Source organism: Centropristis striata, chromosome 17 (genome assembly GCF_030273125.1).
Source record: "Centropristis striata isolate RG_2023a ecotype Rhode Island chromosome 17, C.striata_1.0, whole genome shotgun sequence".
NCBI lineage: Eukaryota > Metazoa > Chordata > Actinopteri > Perciformes > Serranidae > Centropristis > Centropristis striata.
In genome coordinates, this window is record NC_081533.1 from 9,371,912 (window position 1) to 9,396,599 (window position 24,688).

The following is a 24,688-nucleotide window of genomic DNA, read 5'->3' on the forward strand; positions in this document are numbered from 1 at the left end:
TGAAGATAAATCAGTGTGCAAGATTTCATGGCAGTCCATCCAATACTGCTAGCGCGGCTAAAATACATTAAAAGAAGAAAAACCAGTTAAACAAAACAAACATCCTCTTTATAATCAGTAATACGATGATTACAGTTTTCTTTTCTTTCTAACACAATTAAAATGACATATCTTCTTTTACTGCTGTACCACTTCGAATGCTAATCTTTTGATATCAATGTAATCTCAATGTGGTTCGATGACATCTGACCCCATCATTGGCTGCAGCTGAAACAGGAGCAATGCTGCCGATATAGTCTGAGTGCAGTGATTCCATCTTAACTGGCTTAAGATTGATGTGTTTATGATGGAAACATCATCATATGAAAAGATATTCAAGCAAATCAAGACGCACTAACTGGAAACTCTTCTTTTCCACCATCCTGGCTTGATTAAGGGTTCTTACAGTTAAGAGACCATGGTACTGGCACGATTTGTAATTTGTAACCTTTGCCTCGTTTACTCAGTCGCAAGAAATTTATGAAGGAGTAATTTTTGCTCACCCAATTCAATCCCTTTTGAAACTGCTTCACCTTCAGTTCTAGACAGGTGCCTTCTTCAAATATGCAGGTTCTGACAGGAAGGTATCCAACTTTTATGATTTATTACAATCTGTCAAACCCCTCTCTATGATAACAGCATTAGCTGAGAAACATGGCAGCTTACAGGACTTTAGAACTAAAATTACTATGTTCCTGTTTAGGTTTAATCCTGATGATAAAGGTGAACCAGTCAACACAGTTAACTGTTATGAGGAGATTATTGTTGTTTTATTTTGCAAGTTTGATAGACAATTTAGGCACAAACTCTGTAATATACCCTATAACCCGGTGAAATGTCGAAAAAGTATGAAAGTAGTTGACACTACTTGTTTTTCTTAAATGAAAAATGTACATTTGTTCCTGTGTCCTTCATCCTGTTAAGACTTTTTTAAACTTTAAACTTTTTTTAAACTGCCCCATCCGACAGCTGCAGAGCTCAAACATCAGAGTGGTTTTATCAGTGTGAGCCGCATCCAGCTGTGGGTTGAACAGAGATGATAGATTCCACATCCTGCTCATAACTTGGACTGACCAGTTACACCCACGATGACACTGTTTCCCTGCAAAGGTCTTACACACACAAACACAAACACAAACACACACACATTCATGGATGACTCTTCCTCTCCCCTGTAGGGTATATAAGCAGGAGCAGACAGTCTCCCAAGACGGAGCAGCAGCAGCAGCAGCAGCAGCAGCAGACCGACTCCAACCAACAGAAGCTTCTCTCTCCAACTTCATCAGAGGTGCGTCCACTCAGCATTTAAACTTACTTAATTCATACAAAGGTTGCATTCCTAATTAAGATTGCTGCTTTGGGGCAGAAGTTTTTAATTGCACTAAATTCCTCAGCAGCTTGGTAACTTGATTATACCTTCCAGATGTGAAGATGCAAATCAACAATGATGCATCTGAGAGTAATTTAAAATGTTCTGCGGTTGTCGTGCAAGCTTTGAAACTCTTATGATGAAACAAACAGGCTCTGAAAAACTCCAACAAAGCCTGTTGTACATTTCTATACATGTAGAATTTAGGAATTTGATTAGATTTATAAAATCTAATGGTATGGCTCCATTACATTCCCAGTCATCTTAATAAACCAGTGGTCACTACCTGATTATCTGTAGTAAAGTGGACTTAGAGATTCAGGGGTTGTTACCTGAACATTAAAGTTATCATAGTAGTAACAATAAGAGAACACAAACTGGTGTTTTCCTTAATAATATATGTTAAATCTCCTCTTCTTCAAGTGAAAGATGTGTTTAATCCTGGGCTAGTTGTGCAGAAGATGCTGCTTCACTGTTAAAATGCATATTGTTTCATCTCTAAAAAGTATATTGTACATTCAAAACTTGTTTCATGTAACTTGAGTTTTTTCCAGGGAAAGTATTGCCTTGGCAAAGAGTTTTATGGGGAGCACAAAACCCCCCGGAGCACAAAAAGCTCCGCTGAGTTCTGCTGGTTAACATGTGTGGAGGTTTCTCCTGTGTCAGCATTTGCCAAAGTTGTGTTAAAAATGTTTGTGTGTATGTATGTAACAAGTGTCACAGAGCTTGAAGAGTTTTAGGTCACTGATATGCAGGGGGGTGAAGTACATGCATTTACTCAAACATTGAACCAGAGTACAGTTTTGACATATTTGGATATTTTCGTTTCATGAGTAATGAGTTCTTGTTCTTTTGAAAGTTTTTTTTAATGCAGAACTGATACTAAACTAAAAAAGGCATCTTTCTTTATATCATATTGACTCTAAATGTAGCACTTTAAGTAGGTAAAGTGGGTTTTGATGTGCTTGCATGATTCTTGCACTTTCTGTTTTTACCCATGCTTTGATAAAAGCATCTACTAAATAAAAATGAAGTAATGTTACTTAAGTAAATTAACTAAATGTCTTCCTCCAGTCCCCAATTATTTATGTTGATGTTTTAATTTATTCGTCTTCAATTTAGCAGTAATTCACTTTCAATTTCCTCAGTTGCTGAAGGAGTTTCATCACTTTTTGTGAAAGATGCATTGTTTAAAATACCTCTACAGTTAGCCCATGCATGTTTGCATATTTGCATTTTAGTTGGAATATGTAGACTGCATATTAAAGAGTTTAGTTTGTCAGGTGCATGTAACGTTTAGGAGAGATTCATAGGGCATTGTTTGTCAGGCTTGTCTGCTTGATAAACCCATTTAGCTGCATGAAAAATGACTGAAGTGAGATAAACAGAATGGAACTTAATCATATTAGATAAAACAGCTGACAATGTTTCCTTTGGTGACATAAGATGCAGCTGGAAATTAAAAAAAAAAAATCTCAATATATGTTCTCAGCAGATGCAAAATGTTTAAAATCCCAACAGAACATGTTGTGACTTAAGTATGGTGTTATGATATTGTATCATGGTGCCTCTGGTCATACACCTTTCACATCCCTACTGACGGGGCTGAGCAGGTTGAAGTATGAAATAGAAAAACTGACGCAAAGTTAAAATACAGTAGTAGAGTAAATAGTTTCTTTCCACCACTGTCTATCTGTGCCACTGGTGTTTGAGGTGAAAACAGAGCTCTCACTGTGTTAAATGATGACTCATGCAGTCAAACGTCGTCCCAAACCTCATCACACGCCCACTTTATGCAACAGCGAGCCTCGTTCTCAGGCAGGTGTACCGCAAACCTGACGCACCGTGCACCTTATGAAAACAGCTGTTGTGTACTTAATGTTTAAATCAGTCTTGCCATACACTTACATAATCGTCATGGCAGGTCGACCCCATTTAGGTTGAATGTTTGATGTACTTTTAGTTTGGTGTCATGTTTTGTTGATTTAATGAGTCATTCTGAGCACACTGAAGGTCTTTGTTTACAGCAGTTTGATGTGTTCACACCCAAGTTTGCACCTGCAAACTAGTGTAGGTTGTGTATTTAGTGTAGTTTGGTGTTTATAGACTCTTATTTTTAATTACTTTGGTTTTGGAAAGAAGACTAAAAAAGTCTTAATTTCACTATTATCCAACTCAACTGTATTTATATATTAACCTTTCATACAGTCATGCCCCGGAAATGCTTCAAATAAATTAAAACAGCACAGACGAAAAAATAAAAACAGCAATAAACAACAATTATTCGAGCTTTGCAAGACTTAAAATGACAACAATAAACAATAACAAGTTAAGAATCAATAAATTACTTGAATAAATAAACACAAGGGATAGAAAATAGTTTGAGTATAATACTACAGAAAATGGAATTACTACTACTACTACTACTACTACTACTACTACTACTACTAGTAGTAGTAGTAATGGTAGTATTGTAGAAGTACTACAATAGTAGTGGTGTCTTTTAAAGTCATTATTACATTATCACTTATAGGGCTGCACCTTACAGTTATTTTCATTATTGATCAATAATCTGTTTTTTAAAAATCGTTTAAGTTATAAAATGACAGAAAACTTTGTAATTTTTTAAAGGTAAAGTCCAAAACTATATATCTAACATATTAGATATTTAATTTATTATTTGAAAGTAACCCCAACATTATAATAGGAGACGGAGTAATTTATTTATACATTTTCATACATACAACAGAAATGTCCAGGAAGGAAGACCCTCACTATTGAGACTAAAAATACAACTTCTATTATTACTGGTGATACTTTTAATTGCACTTCTCCAACTGTAAGTACTTCTATCAGTACTCCTATATCATTTTTTTTTTTTCAAAATCATTGTTTTTAATTCTGTAATTGGTTAGTCGCAATTTGACCAACCAATTTGCAATTATAGGAGACTGTCAAAAAATGTTTACGACCCATGTTTAGGTTTATTGTAGGCAGCGATCCTAGTGGCCGAAGTAATTATGAGGGGAGAAAAAGGAGTAAATGTAGGAAATGTTTATGTAGTATAAAGAGCAACAAAGACCATGTCAGGGTGGATGGACAGGAAAAAACTATGACCCAAGAAACCGCTGTCCAAAACCAAAAGTCACCTATTGTTATTCAAACTTAAGTTAACTTATTTTGCATACTTAACTTTTGTTAACTACTTCGCTTATTTAGATACTTTTTATTTTAGCCCAAATTATCTTTTCCACAACTCTAACCACATTCAAAACGACAACCGTTACCTTTAGGTATGAGGATGTGTTGATTTCTTGCTTATCAGAAAAATGCTCCTACAGGTGGAATTAGAGGGAGAGCCTCTGTGGTCATATAGGTTGGTGGACTTGTTGAATATTAGGGACTGTAATAGTGTCAGTGAAAATATGAATTTTATGTTTATTTAAAAACTTCTGAAGTGAATGTAATGTGTAAGCTGGCTGGTGTTTCTTCATAACATTCATAAAAACAGAAGAAAAGCACAGTGTGGTTTCCTTCCATGGCTCAATTGTTTACCAGTTCTAAACACATTTTAATCTTTTAATAGACTTAAAATAATGTTTCTCCAACCACAAAAACACACAATATTTGTGAAGTGAAAATAAATTACCAAACACTAAAAGTGTCTTGCCTCACCAGTGTCTTACAGGAAGGGGAGAGACTGTAAACTCCCCTCCAGCCAACCCACAAACACACATGGAAACCACGTGGGATGTCAAAGTATTTCACAGCGTTTCATCCCTCACAGGCTTTAATATTTTCAGGCACTGCTTCTGCTTTAATGGCTGTTCTAATTTGAAAATCTGCCCCTTTTGAATAAAGGGGGACAAGGACACACTCTCTCACGCAAATGAACACACTTAGGCGTGTATTCAGTTTTTCCACAGATGTAAAGCAGATGGGTTTTAAAGCAGCTCGCCTCCCATGCAGGAATGAATGGAGCATGATGGGAATCAGCTGACATATTTAAAATGAGAAGTCAGGTTGGTGGAGGCTACTGCCACCAAGATTTTACTGTAAATACACTGCAAAAAAGCCAACTTGTATTTTTTGGCCTAAAACAGTGATTTAATTTGGTAAAACTGGGAAATATAAATTACTGACATTTAGGGCAATAATGTAAGTCAGCACAACAAAGGAAGCCAGTTGTCTGCTCAAAAACAAGTTTGTGAGTTGTTTTTACTTATATCTTTAAGTTGGGGTTCAAAACAAGGGACAATAGTTCTGATAACTCTTATTTCTTTGTTGTGAAATTTGGTCATTAGCGAAAGCTAGCGGCTAACTGATGCTAGCGGCTGACTGATGCTAGCCGCTAACTGATGCTAGCGGCGCTGCTTGTTACAGCTACAAGAGTAGCCATTAGCGTAGCAATGCTAACTCAAAATTGTGGTCATTAGCTGACATTCATAGCGGCTTTACAATCATGCCAGACCAATTGAGAGTTGAGCAAACTCAAAAACAAAACTTAAAATATTTAGTTTAATTGTCCAACTTCAAATTTTAAGTTCAACTTCAAGTTTAAGTTTGTTCCCTTGAAATTTTGAGTTCACCCAACTTTTCTTTTTTTGCAGTGTAATATCATGTTTCAAATATATGTTTTCTATCCTCTCTCCTCATTCAGTCCATTCGACGGATCATCCACCCTGAACTCTCACCACCATGGCTGATCAAAGTGTCACCCCGACCGCCTCTGATCCCCCCCCTCCTCCCACCGGACCCCGTCCCAAATCCACGAACCGCGGCCGCACCTCGGATCCCATCTCCAGCTCCAACTCTGACTCAACGGACATACCTGAGTTTGAGCCCTTTGGTTTACCCGGCCCGAGAGGATTTCCACCCCTGACCGGTGAGCGACTTCACTGTAAAACATCATAAAGTCTAATTATGTTTGTTTTGTTAAGTCCACATCACGTCTAGTCCTCCAAACAATAAGCTCTCATTCATACAGAAGTTATTTGTTTCTCAAGAAAAGCAGAACTGAAGGTCAGAAGACGGATGTCACTTCTTGGTTGGAGAAGATAAAGTATTTTTCCCGTCAGTGACAAAGTTTCCAGTAGTTTTCTCACATGATTGACACATGATTGAAGTCTAACCAAGATACATTCTGCTCACTTCCCCCAGCTTGTCTCTCCACTCCGCCCAGTTACTGTCACACAGACTAGATTACTAGATTTCTATGAACTCTTTGAAAATAAACATAAATGGACCATTAATCACTGCCATATAATTATATGTTTATATTATGTTCTACTTTCCAGTTGCATTTTTCACCAACATCAGTCCTCATTATAACTACCAAATATTCATTAATTATCAGAATTTTATCTCCAGTTTTCTTACAGACCAGTTTGTTTACATTATGCCGCTGTTGTTTTTATAATTAAAAAAAATAAAACCAAATGCTACAAAGATTATTTATTTTTTAACAGTCTGTGGTATATTGATGGTTAGCAACAACAGTGATCTTGATGTATTTTTTGTGTAGTATCAGATGATTATTATTTTTTAAATATAAAAATCACTCCTATTGCCTTAGTAGACAAACATATCCCCTTTCCTGAAACAGCTTTAAAAAGTTATTACATATTAATATTATTTTCTGCTTTTACTGAGTTAAATATTTTATGCAGCATCAGTCCTGATCCTAACTATTTTAATTAGCTTTTTTTTATTATTTATCCTATTTATTTACTTTCCTGTTTAATTTTAAGAAATGTATAAAGGAAATAATACATAAATAATTAGAAAAGTGCAAAAGGAAAAGAAAAAATACATTCATTTGAAAATTAATAATATCAAATTCAAATCAATTAAAAATAGAGATTGGAAATAACAAATAAAAAAATGGAAAATGAAATAGGAAAATAATAAACAGTGGATTAACTCAAAGGCCGATAATGAAATAAAAAGCTAATTAATGCAGAAATATCTATTTATGTCAAATCTTTCATCAATCAATATATTTTTATTTTGCATTTTTGATAAATGTAATGCCATATTAATGTATTTATGCATTTATTCATTCATCCATTCATTCATTTAGGTAGCTTCCTTCCTCTAGAGAAGACTCCCAAATCATTTGTTGTTTGCCTGTCCATCAAATCATATTAAAATCTATCCCCATCCTGCTCTGTCTGTCTCTGTCTGTCTCTGTCCATTCAGACTATCTTGACATCTGGGACGTGGACATGATGAGGAGGCCAGATCAGCCGAACAAGCAGGAGCACCACACCAATCTGTTCAACTCTGACTATCTCATCGTCCGCCGAGGACAAGAGTTCCAGGTCAAGATCACCTTCAACCGTCCCTACAAACCTGCTACAGACAAGTTCGCTTTGGAGTTTGTCATTGGTGAGTCTCTCTTAAAAATGACAATTTCCATCCTGTACTTAAAAACTCTGGAATCTGGATTGTGAGATAAACCTGGTGCTACTTCCTGTTTACTCAGGCTCCAGCCCTCACTACAGCAAGGGCACCTACATTCCCGTCTTCACCACCAAGGAGCGCCAGAGCTCCTGGGAAGGCCGCATCACAAACACCGCCGACAACTCGGTCACCATGGCCGTCACTCCTGCTGCAAACTGCATTGTGGGGAAGTACCACATGTACGTGGCTGTGGTGACACCCTTTGGCGTCCGCAGGACCAGAAAGGATGACCGCAGAAACCTCTACATCCTCTTCAATCCCTGGGCTTCAGGTCGGATTAGGCTTCTTAATCACAAGTGTTTTTTTTGCTCTTATTGGCTTTTTTCTCCCTTTCATGTCCATAAACATCCACATTAATTGTTTTCCCCAGCTGATGCTGTGTTTCTGGATGATGAGAAAGAGAGGCAGGAGTGTGTGATGAACGAGGTGGGGATCATCTACCACGGCGCCTACGATGACGTGTCTGAGAGAGACTGGAACTATGGACAGGTACAGTGTAAAGTAAAAGTAAAAGTAATAATACAACACTCAGTACGTTTACATGACACCTGAAAAAAAATGATTGCCTTAATCTGACTATAACTAGACAACTGAAGTGCATGTAAACATGTTAGTCCAACTAATGTAGGAGTTCTCCAACTCCGATTAAGACACCCAGATAATGCGATTGGAATAGGATTATTCGTCGGCATGCATGACAAGACAACGCGCGTGCGATTTTCTCACGACAAAATTCCGATTAGACGCAAAAGTCGATTTTTAAGCTTAGCTTGACTAAACTGTGCATGTTAATACACTGACTGTGAAAATACTCCATTACAAATAAAAGTGTTTCTCTCCATTCCTTGCTGGTACATTGCTGTTATGCTTTTTTAGGGACATTTTTCTCCATATACTACTGCTGTGTTTAATCACCAGTTCTCCTCAACCATGACTCAGCACTTTTAGACAATTGCATACAATTACATCAGTTTCTCTCCATTTCTGACTGGTGTATTGCTCTTAAAAAGTTTTGGGTCTACATACTACTGTTGTGTTTCAGACAGCTGTCTCGATTTATATCATTTTTTCTCTGTTTCTGATTAATACTACTCAACCATGATTCAGCACTTTTTCTACTACTTTAACTTTATCTTACCTTACCCTTTTAAACTGGGCAGGAGGTGCTCTAAAGCCCTGGTTTTAAAATGCATTGGAATTGGTACATTACTATAATCTATATAGGTTTTTCATTTTCTGACGTTCTGAAAGAAAGCACCCATGGTTATTCTTATCATGTCACTGAAGGGAGATATGTGTTACAGTCACATTTTGACCTTTGCTCACACAAGTATCACTATCACTGGCTAGTTCAAAACGTCCCTGGGTGGGCTTGAACCACCAACCTTTCGGTTAACAGCCGAACGCGCTAACCGATTGCGCCACAGAGACAGGACTGACATGAAAGAGAGTGGGCGTGGCCTGGATCCTCAAACCACACCCATTTTTAGCTACTATTGACTTCTATGTTTGCCAATTTCTCAATTTGTTGCAAAATTCAGGTCATATCTTGTTTACTTGTTTACAAAAATATAACAATATAATCAGCAGTTATCTATGAAATGTACTGAGCACTTTCATGCTCCTCTGAAGATAAACCCTTTACATTATTAACAATGCAAGACTTTCATACATCTTCAGAACAAAACTACAGCTTATCTCTTTATCAGTGAAGTTTTACTGGACACATTTGCGGTTTGCTTTTGACCTCAGGAACGAGTCGTGAGATTTCTATTAAACATAACATGAATATTCAGGGTCTCCAGAGGATGAAAGTGACTTTTCCTTTAAAGGTTCAGGGTTGATCTGCCACAGTCATATTGCTTCTCAAAGCTTTACCCTTGACATAGTAGCTGCCTTGTTAATGCTGGTAAAGTTACCTGTTTTTTTAAAGCACAAAACGTCCCTGGGTGGGCTTGAACCACCAACCTTTCGGTTAACAGCCGAACGCGCTAACCGATTGCGCCACAGAGACCAGCTTAGTTTAAGTGAAAACCACTACTGCAGTGTAGCCTCAGCTCTTCAGTGAACTTAAACAAATATTACACATTATTTATGAATTATTGGTATTACTCATCAATCCCACTTTTCTAACTACCCCTACTTCTACAAATCCTTGTTCTGCTACTTCAACTTCTTATGACAGATTTAAGCCACTGCTGCAGTGTACCAAATTTTGTTTTAAATACAATACATTCATACAATACATACATTCATATGAATTACACCAAATACCACTTTTCAAACTATTTCTTTTACATTCCACCCATTATGTCAGAAGTATGTCAACTATTCAGCATCAAGCATTCCCCCAGCAATTTTTACTTTTATTCCCCCTAGTTTAACTACGGAGTCCTGGACGCCTGTCTGTACATCATGGACCGTGCTGAGATGCCCATCACCAACAGAGGAGACGCCGTCAGGGTGGCCAGAAAGGCCTCTGCTATGGTGAGAAAATATTAATTCCTATCCTCTTAAACACATGAAACTGGTTTCCACATACATAAGCTATGCAGTTAAATGCTTAATCAATACATAGAGAAAATGATTGTGTAGATACAATATCGCTGATACAGGGAAGTTAATTTTTAACAGCGTTTTCATCCTCCTGTTTTATGTCCATTTTCAATTTGTGCAGAAAAAAAGTTGCTGTAGCAATAAAAGTAACTTGCAAAAAAATTGATTTAGTGTTTATATTGACATAAATAAACATTACTGAAGCCTATGCTCCTCTGAAGAGAAATGAAACATTAAACACAGATTACTCTCTTAATCGCTCCACACAGATCTGATGTGACCTTCCTCTCATTGATACATGAAAGAAACAGGAAGGTGGTTTTTGCATCCAGTTTTCTAGATGTTCTTTCACTATTTGATGTTTGATTTATGTTTAATTATGTCGTCTGGTTTTCCAAATGAAGAACTGGTGCCACCTACTGCTTCTCTTGATGCACCGACTCCTAATAATCACATCATGTTAGTGGATGGAAACGTGTTTTCTTTCCATTAAAACTGCATTTAAATTGAGACACCAGCTTAAAACATGACAAGCTGGTATCTCAATATTTTCTCTCAAAAAATGTTCATTCTTTATCTGCTTGAATAGGCTTTTCGGACAACCCCAGCATTTTAAAATAAAGTCAGATTTTTTTCAGTTTATAATGTTACAAGTTACTCTCCCTGTACTCATATATCTAGGATTTTTTTATTCACAGAATAAAGTTTACTTGCAAATTTAAGGAAAATGATGTGGTTTTAAAGGTAATGGTTTTTAATTCATATCCTATTAATTCTAACAGGTTGGTTCCTGATTTTTATTACTAATCTTTATTTTTACTCCTACTTCTTAATGGTTTCAACTCACATGTATTATTTATCTGTCTGTTTTAATTTGTCTGATTTTGTTTACACTATTCCCATAGTGTTTGTGGCTGCAACTTCCTTGGAAGGTCACGCGTTGTGCAGCGCATTTTGCTTCCAGATGGAGTGAAATGTGCTATGATAATAAAGTTGTTTTGGTTGCCTATGTGTTATGATTTTAAAAATAATTCTAAAGAAGTAGGGGAAACATGGAGGAGATAAAAAGATGGAAAATTAGGCCTTTAAAAGTGGAAAAACTGTCAAATGGATCTTTCTATACTTCTGCTAAAATCTGCTCTTTGTTGCACTCAGCTGAACTCCCGTGATGACGAAGGCGTGCTGGTGGGGAACTGGAGCGGTGAATACACTTACGGAGTGGCTCCGACCTCCTGGACCGGCAGCACAGACATCCTGCTCGGCTACGCCAGCAGCAAGATGCCCGTCTGCTACGCTCAGTGCTGGGTCTACGCTGCCGTCTTCAACACCTGTGAGATCCTTATTGAATATTCTTCCTTTCTTAACCACTTCAATTTTTTTTCATGACCTCAGTAGAGAATAAGGAGGCCAAAACTATGCAGTTTATTGTAGGAAGAAACTGTATAAACAGACATTACTGTCCAAATTTGGAACTTTCCGACAGTAAAAAGTACCCAAAACGAAGCTTAAAATGGTGATATTTCTGTCAACATCACTTTATTCTACACGTCTCATTTCTCTAGATCAGATCTCTACTGTCTTGAATAACTAGATCCTGTTAAAAACATTAAATTCTGCTCCTCAGCAACAATGTGAAGCCATGGTTGATTCTGCTGAAACGAACTGTTACGTTGTAAAAATGCCTAAAATCTTTCACAAAAAAGGAAACACGGGATGATTTGTATTCCTTGGCTCGAGAAGATAACTGGCTCTTATCATGGCTCTTATTCCAGTATATTCACTCGTTGTTTCCTGTCTTGGTCTTTTGCCTCCAGTCCTACGCTGTCTGGGCATCCCTTCTCGCGTCGTCACCAACTTCTACTCTGCTCACGACAACGATGGAAACCTGAAAACCGACATCATTCTGGATGAGAATGGCAGGATTGACCGCAACCGCACCAGAGACTCTATCTGGTAAGGCATCTTCCATGTAACCACCTCAAACCATGAAATATGAGGATGAAACCTGATATTTTTGGTGCCTATTTGACTTTTCCAGGATGCAGGGGGATGTGCAGCAGTCATTTGGTTATGGTTTCTCAAAGCTTTACCTCTGACCATGACAACTAGCCTCTTCATGTTGATAAAGTTACATGTTTTTTAAAGTACAAAACGTCCCTGGGTGGGCTTGAACCACCAACCTTTCGGTTAACAGCTGCTGCTGTTCGAGTGAAATCTCCTGACAGAAAAGGATCGGATACTTGTAAATTTGACCTTGTTAATGGTGTTGCTGAGCAGTTGATCTTGGCGCTTTACACACAACCAGAGTGTGAGTTCACACAGCAGGAGAACCAGTGAACTCTGAAAGTCCAGGAGGTTCATGTGGGGGGAAAAGAAGATAAGTCCCTTTCTTAGGAATGCTGCAATTCTGAAGCTCACTATGGTTAATGACAAATGAAACCATAGTGAACTCAAGGCAGGAGGTGCTCTAAAGCCCTGGTTTTAAAATGCATTGGAATTGGTACATTCCTATTAGGGGTATACGCAAATAGGTAAATAGGTTTTTCATTTTCTGACGTTCTACAAGAAAGCACCCATGGTTATTCTTATCATGTCACTGGGGAGATATGTGTTACAGTCACATTTTGACCTTTGCTCACACAAGTATTGCTATCACTAAAACTGGTTAGTTCAAAACGTCCCTGGGTGGGCTTGAACCACCAACCTTTCGGTTAACAGCCGAACGCGCTAACCGATTGCGCCACAGAGACAGGTCTGACATAAGGGAGAGGGGGCGTGGCCTGGATCCTCAAACCACACCCATTTTTAGCTACTATTGACTTCTATGTTTGCCAATTTCTCAATTTGTTGCAAAATTCAGGTCATATCTTGTTTACTTGTTTACAAAAATATAACAATATAATCAGCAGTTATCTGTGAAATGTACTGAGCACTCTCAGGCTCCTCTGAAGATAAACCCTTTACATTATTAACAATGCAAGACTTTCATACATCTTCAGAACAAAACTACAGCTTATCTCTTAATCAGTGAAGTTTTACTGGACACATTTGTGGTTTGTTTTTGACCTCAGGAACGAGTCGTGAGATTTCTATTAAACATAACATGAATATTCAGGATCTCCAGAGGATGAACGTGACTTCTCCTTTAAAGGTTCAGGGTTGATCTGCCACAGTCATATTGCTTCTCAAAGCTTTAACCCTTGACATAGTAGCTGCCTTGTTAATACTGGTAAAGTTACCTGTGTATTTAAGTACAAAACGTCCCTGGGTGGGCTTGAACCACCAACCTTTCGGTTAACAGCCGAACGCGCTAACCGATTGCGCCACAGAGACCATGTTTGCCAATTTCTCAATTTGTTGCAAAATTCAAGTCATGTCTTGTTTACAGAAATAGAACAATATAATCATCAGTTTGCTATGAAATGTATTGAGCACTTTCATGCTCCTCTGAAGATAAACCCTTTAAATTTTTTAACGATCTTCAGAACAAAACCTCAACATAACTCTTAATGAGTTACTGGACACATTTGTGGTTTACTTTTGACCTCAGCAACAAAAAGTGAGATGAAATATGAAAATATATCTATGAAATGTGAGTATTCAGTATTTCCAGAGGATTATTTGTAATATTTAAGTGGACTTTTAGTTTAGAGGTGAAGGTCTGTGTGCAGCACTCATTTTACCCATAGGTTCTCAAAGCTTTGCCCCCAACAACGACAACTAGCCTGTTGATAAAGTTACCTGTTTTTTTAAAGCACAAAACGTCCCTGGGTGGGCTTGAACCACCAACCTTTCGGTTAACAGCCGAACGCGCTAACCGATTGCGCCACAGAGACAGGTCTGACATGAGTGAGAGGGGGCGTGGCCTCAATCTACAAACCACACCCATTCATATTTACTATTGACTTTATGGATGTCAATTTCTCAAATGGTTGCTGTCAAACCATGCATAGACATTTTTTACCTAAAATCAAAACTGTTCTGGTCATATGTTGTTCATTTGTTTACAGGAAAATTATAGTCAGCCATGAAATGTATTCAGCACTGTCATGCTCCTCAGAGGGTGAACCCTATTTATTTTTAACAATTTCATTCATCTTTAGACCAAAACTTTCAGTCTTTGTTTGAGAAACCTTTTTGATTTTAATGACCCCATGGCCTCTTCTACACAGCAGCAGCTGAAGGACAAACTTCGATTTTTACAAAACATGACTTTTACTGCACTCATGTCCCTTAAAATCATGTTTGTCAGGAACTATCACTGCTGGAATGAGTGCTACATGTCCAGACCAGACCTCCCAGCCGGCTTTGGAGGCTGGCAGGCTGTGGATGCAACACCACAGGAGACCAGCGATGGTAAATAATAATAGAATGAAATACTTATAAAATTAATTACTAATCCAATTATTGACAGAGAAATAACAGCATATTAACCTCTTCCTCTGTAATTTATAAAGGCTTGTACAGATGTGGTCCAGCATCAGTCCAGGCCATCAAACACGGGCAGATCTGCTTCCCATTCGATGCTGCCTTTGTGTTTGCTGAGGTAAGTCCTTAAATTGCAGTGTCACTTTCTATGAGAAAGTTCCCTTTTTCTGTCTGCAACTACTGAGATCTCCATCCTTTCTTTCCCCAACAGGTCAACAGCGATGTGGTGTTTTATTCCAGGAACAAAGACGGCACAATGGAGCCGGTCAAAGTGAACCGTACTCATGTGGGCCGCATGATTCTGACCAAAAATCCAGGAGACATGAGCCGCCGCGAAATCACAGATCAATACAAGTTTCCTGAAGGTCAGAGACACAAATCACAGTTTTTAAAACATTTGCTCTGCTATAGCTTCAAATGATTATACACAAATATCTTGTATAAAATTCTCTTACTATGAGAAGATGAGTAACCTTAATTAAGTTATCCATAAAAACTAAAATTCTAAAAGAGGCACCCACATGAATGAAATGAAAAAAGAAAAACTGAAACACTGTGTGAGGCTTCATGTTTACTGCAATGTATTATTTTCAGTCTGTGAGTCAGAGTTAAGACATTTTGTTTTTCATACTGTGCAGAACTGACAGGTACTATATTATATTTGTGACGGTGGTGGCTGAGTGTTGGCACAGTCGGCTGTGTTCAGCCACCAGAACACCAGCCATGTTCCCATCTGTGGCTTTTTGGTCGGAAAATCGGTTCCAGTTGGCTTCATTTTCACTTGGTTTGGCCCTGAGGTGGTGCTCAGAAAAGGAAAAGTATGCTTGGGCCAATTTTTGTGCTTCGTTTACCACAAATTGAGCAACAAGGATTCAGACTGCTTTAAACTTAAGCCATTATAATTCTGGAGGACAGAAAAGAGCATCCTCCAGCAAAGAATAAGTCCTGATGTCTCCAAATGTGCTGAATTTGTTTTGTTTTGTGATAAACAGGAAGGAAAAACTTGTTAACTAAAACCAAAACAACATCGATGTTATCCTTTTAACTGCTGCGCATCAATAGGAATAATTTCAGCTTTTAAAGTTTACATTTTTTAAATCATTTTGGCTCTGTTTTTGCATATGGTATTTCGACAAGGCTACAGAAATTGCTTTTAAAATTTCAACTTCAATAATAAAATAATATAATTTCGATAGTAAAATTTAATTATTTTATTTTTTATATATACAATTTGGTATCAATTTGTATGTTATGTAAATGTTTCCCGACATAATTATCTAAATATTATGTATTAGGGTTTTTTTTAATTATTTTTTTTTTAACTTCTATAATCAAAAAATATAATAATTTTGATACTTAAATTTAAATGTTAGGCATTTTTTATGTACAATTTATTTGTATTTTATGTAAAAGTTTCCTGCATAATGATCTAAATATTGTTTCATTTGGAGATTAATCATTTTACTTATTTATTTTTTTTACCTGAAAATTGCCTTTCAGCCTTTTTAATTGCCTTAAAAAGATGCTAAAGAATCTATTGGACATTTTTTTGGCTTATGAAGTTTTCATTTTTGATCATTTTGGCTGTATTAATGCATGTGGCAATTTTATTTTTTTATATTATTTTAATTTTAATTTCCAATTTTCCTGGTTTCCACTATTTTATGCACAATAATTAAACCATCAAAATTTAGCAAATATACAAATATCTTTAACCCCATCCCTTGTAGGCAGTGCGGAGGAGCGTACCGTCCTGGAGAAGGCAGACGAGTTCGGCTGTAAGCGAGAGAAGTCCGACCCCCCTGTGGCTGACGTGGACCTGGTCCTGCCGACCCTGGAAGTCACCGTGGGCGACGACTTCGTGCTGAGCCTGGAGTTCACAAACCGCAGCGACCAGAAACGTACCGTGGACGCCTACATCAGCGGGAACATCGTGTTTTACACCGGAGTTACCAGCTCCGAGTTCCTGTTCAATGACCCCACAGTGACGATGAGCCCCAACAAAAGTGAGCGAAGAATTAATGCTCAGGAAAAGGAAAGAGAAGAGAACCGCTAAAGTTAAATACGTTGTGATCTGTGTTCTCCAGGTGTGAAGGAGTCTGTGGTGATCGAGTCAAGGCAATACATGAAGGATCTGGTGGAACAGGCCAACCTCCACTTCATTGTTACCGGAAAGGTCAAGGAGACCGGCCAGATCGTCTCTGCCATGAAAGTGGTCACCCTGCACAACCCCAAACTCACCGTCACGGTCTGAAATACTGCTTTATATCTTGTTAAAAGATCATGTGTTGGCTTTTTCGGCCACATCCTGCAGCGTATAAGATACAGTTTTCCCAAATTACTTGAGGCATGTTACGACTGAGTACTTTCTGAGTACTATTTGGAAAGCGGCTGAGTGTTTTGGCTCTGCCCACTAGTTAGTTCCCCTCGGCCTCTGTTCCCATACAGGTACTTTAGTAGCAGCTAACCAACAGAGTCCAAATGTGACAACAGACCGACACAGCAAGCAGTGTTGCCAACTTAGCAACTTTGTTGCTATATTTAGCGACTATTCAGACCCCTCTAGCACCTCTTTTTCAATAAACTTTAAAGCGATTAGCGACAAATCTAGCGACTTTTTCTGGTGTTATTGGAGACTTTTGGAGACTTGTTCCTACTCTTCTTAACGAGTAGCAGGCGTCCCAAAGCACTCACAAGCGGCCCAGTCCTGCAGCAGTCTCTCCCAGCTGCAGATAGAGCAGGAGATGTTAACCCCTCAGCGTCCAGTCTGCACCAGTCTGCAAATGAATCCCACATGCACGAAAACGCCGCCTCAACCGTATCCAATCAGTGTCGACTAGTTAGTAGCGGCTCAGAAAGTAGCTACGTGAGACAGGAACTTTCTGAGCCGCTAACTGGTGAAGTTGGGCGGATCTTAGGCGGATCCTCTCTCCCAAGCCACACCCATAGCGGCTCACTTGAGCGAAAAGTACGTAATGGAAACACGCCTTTTTGTACAATCTGATTAAACTCCTGCGACCAAAAGATTCAACAGCTTGACTTTAAGTATTTTTTTGCAACTGGATTTAATGTCCTTTATGTACATCAGGTGCCTGTCGGAGGTAAAGTGAACGAAGAGATGACGGCGACTGTGGAGTTTACAAACCCGTTCGCCTTCAACCTGGAGGAAGTCTACATGCGCATGGAAGGACCTGGGCTCATGTTGCCAAAGAGCAAATACTTCAGGTGAGTTCTGTCAGCTCAGAAGAAGCTTGTGTCTCTTTTTGTCTTTTACTTGATGTTTGGCTGCTATTTGTTTTGGTTAGAAATAATTTTATAAACCACATAAACCTCAAGCTGAAGTGAAAATCACTCACATTTTTGCATAAAAGCAGCATGTTGTACGGTCTCTGGAGATTATTTCAAGTCAGCATTTTAAAAGAAGTCATCTGTGTTAACTGGAACTCCATGTTCGTTTTGGAACAAATATTTTTCTGTTCGTAATTTAAGCAAGCTTTTTTATAAAATTAAAAAAGAACATGTCCATTTGACTCAAAGAAGAAGTTCAGTTCTTGGGCAGAACTTTATAATACAGGTGTTTATAAGACTAAAAAAGACTAAAATCTGCTATAAAAAATACTATATATTAATATTACACTTCATTGTTTAAGCCAACATCAATCCTAATATATATATATATATATTAGAATCATTCATTTTTCAGGATTTTAACCCTTTAAATGCCAGTTTGTAAACATGATGCCACTTGTTGTTTTTGTTTTATTGTGGTTTATTTTATTTTTTTTACAGTATAATTTGCTCAAAAATAAGATTATGGGTTTTTTTGTTTTTAAAGAGGAAACTTTAATTTCTGCCATATTTCCTGAAAATGTATTACTTCAATATTAATAATAATGCAAAATGCCCTTTTTATTGATTTAAAACTCTGATAATCCTGCTGGTTTCAGTCTGATCCCGGCTGGCTCCTCTCTGATCTGGGCCGAGATCTTCATCCCGCAGAGGGCCGGCACCAGCAGAGTGATCGTCTCTCTGGACTGTCCCGCCCTCAGGCAGGTCGCCGGCCAGGCGACCGTCACCATCGCGCCCTGAAGGATCACCGCCACCGTACGACATTCAACTCACTAACACAATATCAGCCAATAGCGTAGAAACTGTAGGCCTGACAGCTTAGACAGGTGTAGCTTCAGCATTTATGATAAACACGGTGACAGTTTCAGTCATAAGAAAAAAAGAAACATCTCTTATCAGTTAGTGCAATTTGTTAATGCAAGTTTACAAAGAGGCTTTATACCGTATCAAACAGCTTTTTATGATAAGAATTAATCCAATATCAAACTATTTTTGTGGGTAAAAAACAACATTTAAAAAAAATATGACTGCTACTTAAGTTTCTTTTTGTTAAATTTTCCAAATTTAAAAAAAAAAAAAAATCTTACTAACGAGTGCATATGGCTGTCTCCGAAATCACTGCTTCATTTAATCATTCACTTCTCATTATATAATAAGGGCTGTTGTATTAACATAGTAAACTTTCATAATGTTATACTTCTGTGTCACAAATATGCATGAGTATTAATCATCACGAATATATAAGTTACATAATTATCACATACAAGGAGTGTGTAATACCATAAAAAAGACTCTCAGACTCCAATAAACTTGTCAAAACTGGTTTAAACTTAGGGGAATTTAGGGGAATTCCAGTAGTTTCTAGTAGAACCAGGCCCAATGAGATCAAGGGGACCAAATTAAACGATATAACACTCTTGTAATGAAGAGGAAGTGATAATTTTAGAAAATTAGGAGGAGATTCACCAGATAGTAGGAGGAGATAAGAGTTATATAATTAGATGCCAATATATATAAACAGACAAATTTGAAATCTTCAGGAACATAAACTCGGGTCTCATTCTTGTTTGAGAATAAACTCTTTTACTTCTAACTCTGACGGGCTCTTTCCTTCAGACGTTATGAGTAAATCAGTTTTCTAAAGTGGCTGAATGTTCAAGAGTCCACATGATGAAAGTAGTCAGTTAATCTCTGTGGCGGCTCAGACAGGACACACAAGACATTTCACTCGGTAGTCAGCAGAAAACTGAGATGTCCGACACTTGCCGTGGAATTTTTTTAATTTGTTCCATTGTAAAAACCTTTGCGGTCGATATGTGGTTCCAAACTTCCACTCCCAGAATTAAGACACAAGGAAAAAAATCAATACACTGTAGAATAAAAAAGGGATTTGGGACACAGCCTGTATTTTAAAGCTGCATTAATCATTTTAGGCCACTAGGGGGCAGGTTTATGAAAAAAAACAAGCAAACATGTATTGTCTTGTGACATTATTAGTCCAGGTAAAACCAATAATTTTCATTCAGATTTTACAGGTTGAATGATAAAGAATGTTGCTTTGCAGAAAGTGTCCAACTTCTGATGGTATCAGTTCATCAAGTTATGCTAAAATCCACTGTAAGATTAATCAGTAAGAATAAGAAAAAGTGAATATTTTCTGATTCCATCTTCTTAAATGTGAATATATTCTGACAGTAAACTGAATATCTTTGAGTTGTGGCTGAAACAAGACATTTGATGCATTAATAAAACAAAAAAACAAACAAACAAAACAAAAAGGAGCTGACCACCACAAAATATTTACTTCTGATGTGACATCTTATGAAATGATGTGCTGTATGTCTCATTTATTAAACAGCATATTGATTAAAGAAGCTTTAACTTGATTTTCTATGCAACTGCGACTTTCCACTCTTTTCTATCGCTCTATAAAATCTGTTTCTGCCTAATTTTTTATTTGTACAAGCACAAATGCAAATATCAACCAAATAAAAGATTAACAACTGCATCATTTTGTGATGATATATGTTCTCTAGAAGTGAGCGTCTGTGAGTCAGTGCTGATGTTTTTTGTTTTCATCCTGCCTTCTTTACTTTAAAGTCAGACAACATAGAGACTCCATCAATTCATTTTATTAAGGCTTAGATAGGCAGTAAAGGTATGGTTGTACAAATACAAGTTCAAAACTGTGTCAGTGTCCAAAAACAATATATTCTGTTATCTAAAAAACCAAAGTGCAGCAGTAACACCTAGTTATTCCCGGAGAAATGACCCTGCAGACTGAGATCCTTCACATCAACATAAAATGATAAATGTATACATGTATATTTATGTTCAAACTTAGATTGACCAACTTTCAACATACTCTTACACACTGTATAACATTGTTAGTTTAGCCTTAGTCTCAGTCCTGTGTCACATTGTTAGTGTTTATCACATTTAATCAGCTTCATCTTGTTTTTAAAACAAGTTTTATTGTCATCCTTGTCAAAGTAAGCTGTAAATATTTTTATTTTATTTTATTTTTTAGCTTATCTTGAACATATCAATCAATCTAGTCCAGGTAAAACCAATAATATTGTAATTTTAGTTCAATTTAGCAAGAAAACCTGGGAACCACTGATCCCCATTTCTTCACATTTTATGAATCAAACGACTGAAAATAATTGACAATGTGTATTTCTACACGGATATAACTTGTAACACAAAGTAAAGATAAATCATTTTTCCCTCCTCTTTTACTTGAAGGTGATGAGGTAGTCCGGGTATGCCTGGTTGTCATGAAACACAACGAACATGTTTGGTATGTCCATTCTGTCCACCACGCTGTCGTATCGGTCATGAGGATGCAGCGGGCTGCGAGCAGGCGGGACCTTCATGTCGCTTTGGCCTTGAGTATAGAAGCCAGTCAGGACTCGAGACATGAAGATTAACTGGGAACCATCAGCAGCTGGTTTGGAGTAGGTGAGGTTCGCTGAGTAGTTGGCATGTACGGCAAAATAGGTTCCCTGACCGTATGAAGTTGCTAAAAAGAAGAAGGAATAAGAAATTAACAGCAAGTTAAACTTCATATCCATCTATATGATCCATATGATCCAGTGTTTTCCCATCTGCTACTTCTTAGGGTAGATGATTGGTTAGGTTTAGGCAACTATTATATACGATTATCATGGTTCAACCCTCTGAACTCCAACAAGCTCTTTCAGGGTCTTTTTTCCCTTTTGGCATTTTACTCTGTAGCCTTTTATTTCACTGCGATATATATATAATATATAAGTCCGGCAGCTCTATGGAATAAGCACAATCATGGGTCAATCAAGTGGGAACAACTCAAGAATGTCTTCTGTGAAAAAAGTCTCCACAAGCTATACATAGTTGCATTTTTACAACCTCTCCTGTCCACTCCTCTCAGCTCTGTGTAAACAGATTTTCAGTGAATATTTGTCACATGACCGTTCTTCTCAGCAGAATCAATCATGGCTTCACAGTGTCGCTGAGGAGCAGGATTTAATGCTTTTAACAGGAACTTGTTATTACAAACAGTGCAACATTTTAAATGAGACATGTAGAATAAAGTGATTTTGAGAGAAATATCAATTTTAATTTTCGTTTCTGTTTTCCAGCTCACCCAGCTCACGTGTTGTGTTTTATTCGCCTGCCTAAAAGTACATTTTGTTGGCTTAAATTTAGTTAAATTTAAACAACATCTTGTTCTGTATGAAAACAAATATGTAGAGAGAGATGTTTACCGTTCTGTCCACAGAAGCGCCTGTTGAATCCAGTTTTCATGATGGAGTCACAGTTGTCCTGGGTCGTCCCGTGGTACAGCAGCTTCTCCTCTGCTCCGCCCTGCTGCTTGTTCTTATCACAGATGTGCTTCTTCTGCGCTTCGTAGGTGCGTCGCAGGTGGATGTTCTGCACGCGCTCGATCTATCCAGGAACAAGGAAAGGAATGGATGAATCAAAGAAAGGATGTAAATATCTATTTATTTTAGATCTAAACTGGATACTTCATGTCTACAGACAGAGACAGGTACCCACCCTCATTACAGTCTTTTGGACAGTTCGTTTGAAGCCCTCCTTCACTGTCCTGTACTCAGCAGAGGACGGCTGCAGTGCAATCCTCTTCAGAGTTTCACCTTCAGCCATGTTGTCCCAGTACAGAGGCAGAGTGAAGTCTGAGGACAACAGAGAAAGAAAATATTTCAAACTTAATCTATCTATATCTAAACCACCTTTTAGTAGGCCGAGAAGCAGAATATTATTTGGTTTAATAAAACAAATAACAAGGTTTTAAACAGATTATAGTTTTACTCTGAATTTAAAAAAATTCCTTTCATGGAGTAGCTTTATTTATTTTTAATTTATGCTATTGTCTAAGAAGTGTTGAAATTAAATAAAAATAAAATAGAACCTAACCAATACATTGTTGTAGGTTTTGTATCAGTTTTATGTTAATAATATTACATTTTATTTGTATCGTGCTTTAAAGGGTACTCAAAGACAAGACATAATAATCTCATGTATACATAAATGTTTCACTTTTCTACTGAAGCCTAATAATAATGAATTTGAAGTCTACATCTCCATGAGTACTTGGCAAACTCCTGCTAACAAAGATCTTGTGATATGATCGAAATGTCCTTTGCAGCTATGAAATGTTTTATAATTTGCAATTTGTTTTAGAGATGTTAACTGTCTTTTTGCATCAACTCCTACTGTCATCTTTGATAACTGTCTTTTTGATGATTATTAGGGCCACGGGGCAATCGCACCGAGCACTGGTCCCATACAGCAATAGCTGTAGGGACCAGCGAAGCCCCGAGCACTACTGTTATACTGTGGATTTTTTGTTCTTCCTCTTCCGGACGCAATTTCGTCCCGCTACTAGTCCTAGTTTTTCTAACGTCGCGAAAAAACTGCCCAATATTTTGCATTAAAATGAATGGGATGGCCGAAAACAAATGAGTGAAAAAGAACAATAATTGGAGATTTTTAAACGTCTACTTCTCCGGCATAATTTCACCTAGAGACTCCATTTAAACTTTAAACAGTAGACACAAGTCTTGTGTATCGGTGTATTAATCCATGTTTCGATAGGTCATATAGTTTTTTATCAATCCCTGTTCAATGACCATGATCATTTTTGGAGAAATTCTGAGATTATAATGGGAGTGTATTGCACGGAATGTTCGTGTCAGTGTGTGACATCATCGCCAGAGTGTAGAGCAACAGAAAAAAATTTCAAAAAATAAATTTTAAAACTGCGCTCCAGGCTGCAAATTCCACTCTACAGAAATAATTTATACATAGAAACGTAGGAAAATTAGTCTTCTCCCTCACAATCCTCTGGTAAAGCTGTCAGAGTTATAGTTTGGGTGTAGGACGCACAGATGCGCCACCAACACACACCAACAGCCTCATTGGCTCCCATATTAAAAACGCAGGAAGATTTCTGAAAAAGGAAGATGGAACCGTTTTTTTAGATCGCTCTAACAAAGCTATTTTTTCATTTTTCTGAAAAACAAAACATAGGTAGACGTTCAGGAAGAACTCAGGACGCTCAAAGTGAAGTCGGATCAATGATAGGTATTATAGGTATTAAGCAAAAATGCTTTCTGTTCGAGGCCAGAAACTTCAGTCTGTCCACCTCTGCTGTCACTATGCCGGAACAGGTGTCAGTTAATTCTGTTGATTGCTTTGATCTGATTGCCTTTGATCTTTGATGTGATTACAGTTACAGATACACACACACATGCGCGTAAGCGCGCACACTCCTCACACATGCATACATATGCTTCAAACACACACACACACACAGGTAACTTTATGTGATTTTAATTACACACACACACACACACACACATATACACACACACACAGGTAACTTTATGTGATTTTAATTACACACACACACACAAATGCGCGCATAAGCGCGCACGCTCCTCCAGATACACGTTTCACACACACTCACACACACAC

At 37.7% G+C, this 24,688-nt stretch overlaps 2 protein-coding genes and 5 non-coding genes across 7 annotated transcripts; 1 reads left to right on the plus strand and 6 right to left on the minus strand.

The window, feature by feature from the left end:
* Positions 1-1,261: 1,261 nt before the first annotated feature.
* Positions 1,262-20,691, plus strand: f13a1b (coagulation factor XIII, A1 polypeptide b). Its single transcript, XM_059355128.1, has 15 exons — positions 1,262-1,327; positions 6,069-6,293; positions 7,610-7,798; positions 7,896-8,144; positions 8,244-8,362; positions 10,253-10,360; positions 11,585-11,759; positions 12,244-12,382; positions 14,682-14,785; positions 14,887-14,975; positions 15,069-15,222; positions 16,588-16,863; positions 16,945-17,105; positions 17,946-18,082; positions 18,805-20,691. The coding sequence occupies exons 2-15, from the start codon at positions 6,107-6,109 to the stop codon at positions 18,944-18,946; spliced, it is 2,229 nt and encodes a 742-aa protein (XP_059211111.1). The 5' UTR covers positions 1,262-1,327; positions 6,069-6,106; the 3' UTR covers positions 18,947-20,691.
* Positions 9,231-9,304, minus strand: trnan-guu (transfer RNA asparagine (anticodon GUU)). Its single transcript has one exon. It is a non-coding gene; the product is annotated as a tRNA-Asn (tRNA).
* On the minus strand, positions 9,814-9,887 carry trnan-guu (transfer RNA asparagine (anticodon GUU)). Its single transcript has one exon. It is a non-coding gene; the product is annotated as a tRNA-Asn (tRNA).
* trnan-guu (transfer RNA asparagine (anticodon GUU)) lies at positions 13,106-13,179 on the minus strand. The gene has a single exon. It is a non-coding gene; the product is annotated as a tRNA-Asn (tRNA).
* trnan-guu (transfer RNA asparagine (anticodon GUU)) lies at positions 13,689-13,762 on the minus strand. Its single transcript has one exon. It is a non-coding gene; the product is annotated as a tRNA-Asn (tRNA).
* On the minus strand, positions 14,192-14,265 carry trnan-guu (transfer RNA asparagine (anticodon GUU)). Its single transcript has one exon. It is a non-coding gene; the product is annotated as a tRNA-Asn (tRNA).
* Positions 20,692-21,044: 353 nt separating the features above from the next.
* Positions 21,045-23,047, minus strand: LOC131990024 (protein mono-ADP-ribosyltransferase PARP15). The gene is made up of 3 exons (XM_059355406.1): positions 22,748-23,047; positions 22,456-22,636; positions 21,045-21,731 (listed from the first exon to the last, which is right to left on the minus strand). The coding sequence occupies exons 1-3, from the start codon at positions 22,853-22,855 to the stop codon at positions 21,445-21,447; spliced, it is 576 nt and encodes a 191-aa protein (XP_059211389.1). The 5' UTR covers positions 22,856-23,047; the 3' UTR covers positions 21,045-21,444.
* Between the last annotated feature and the right edge of the window lie 1,641 nt (positions 23,048-24,688).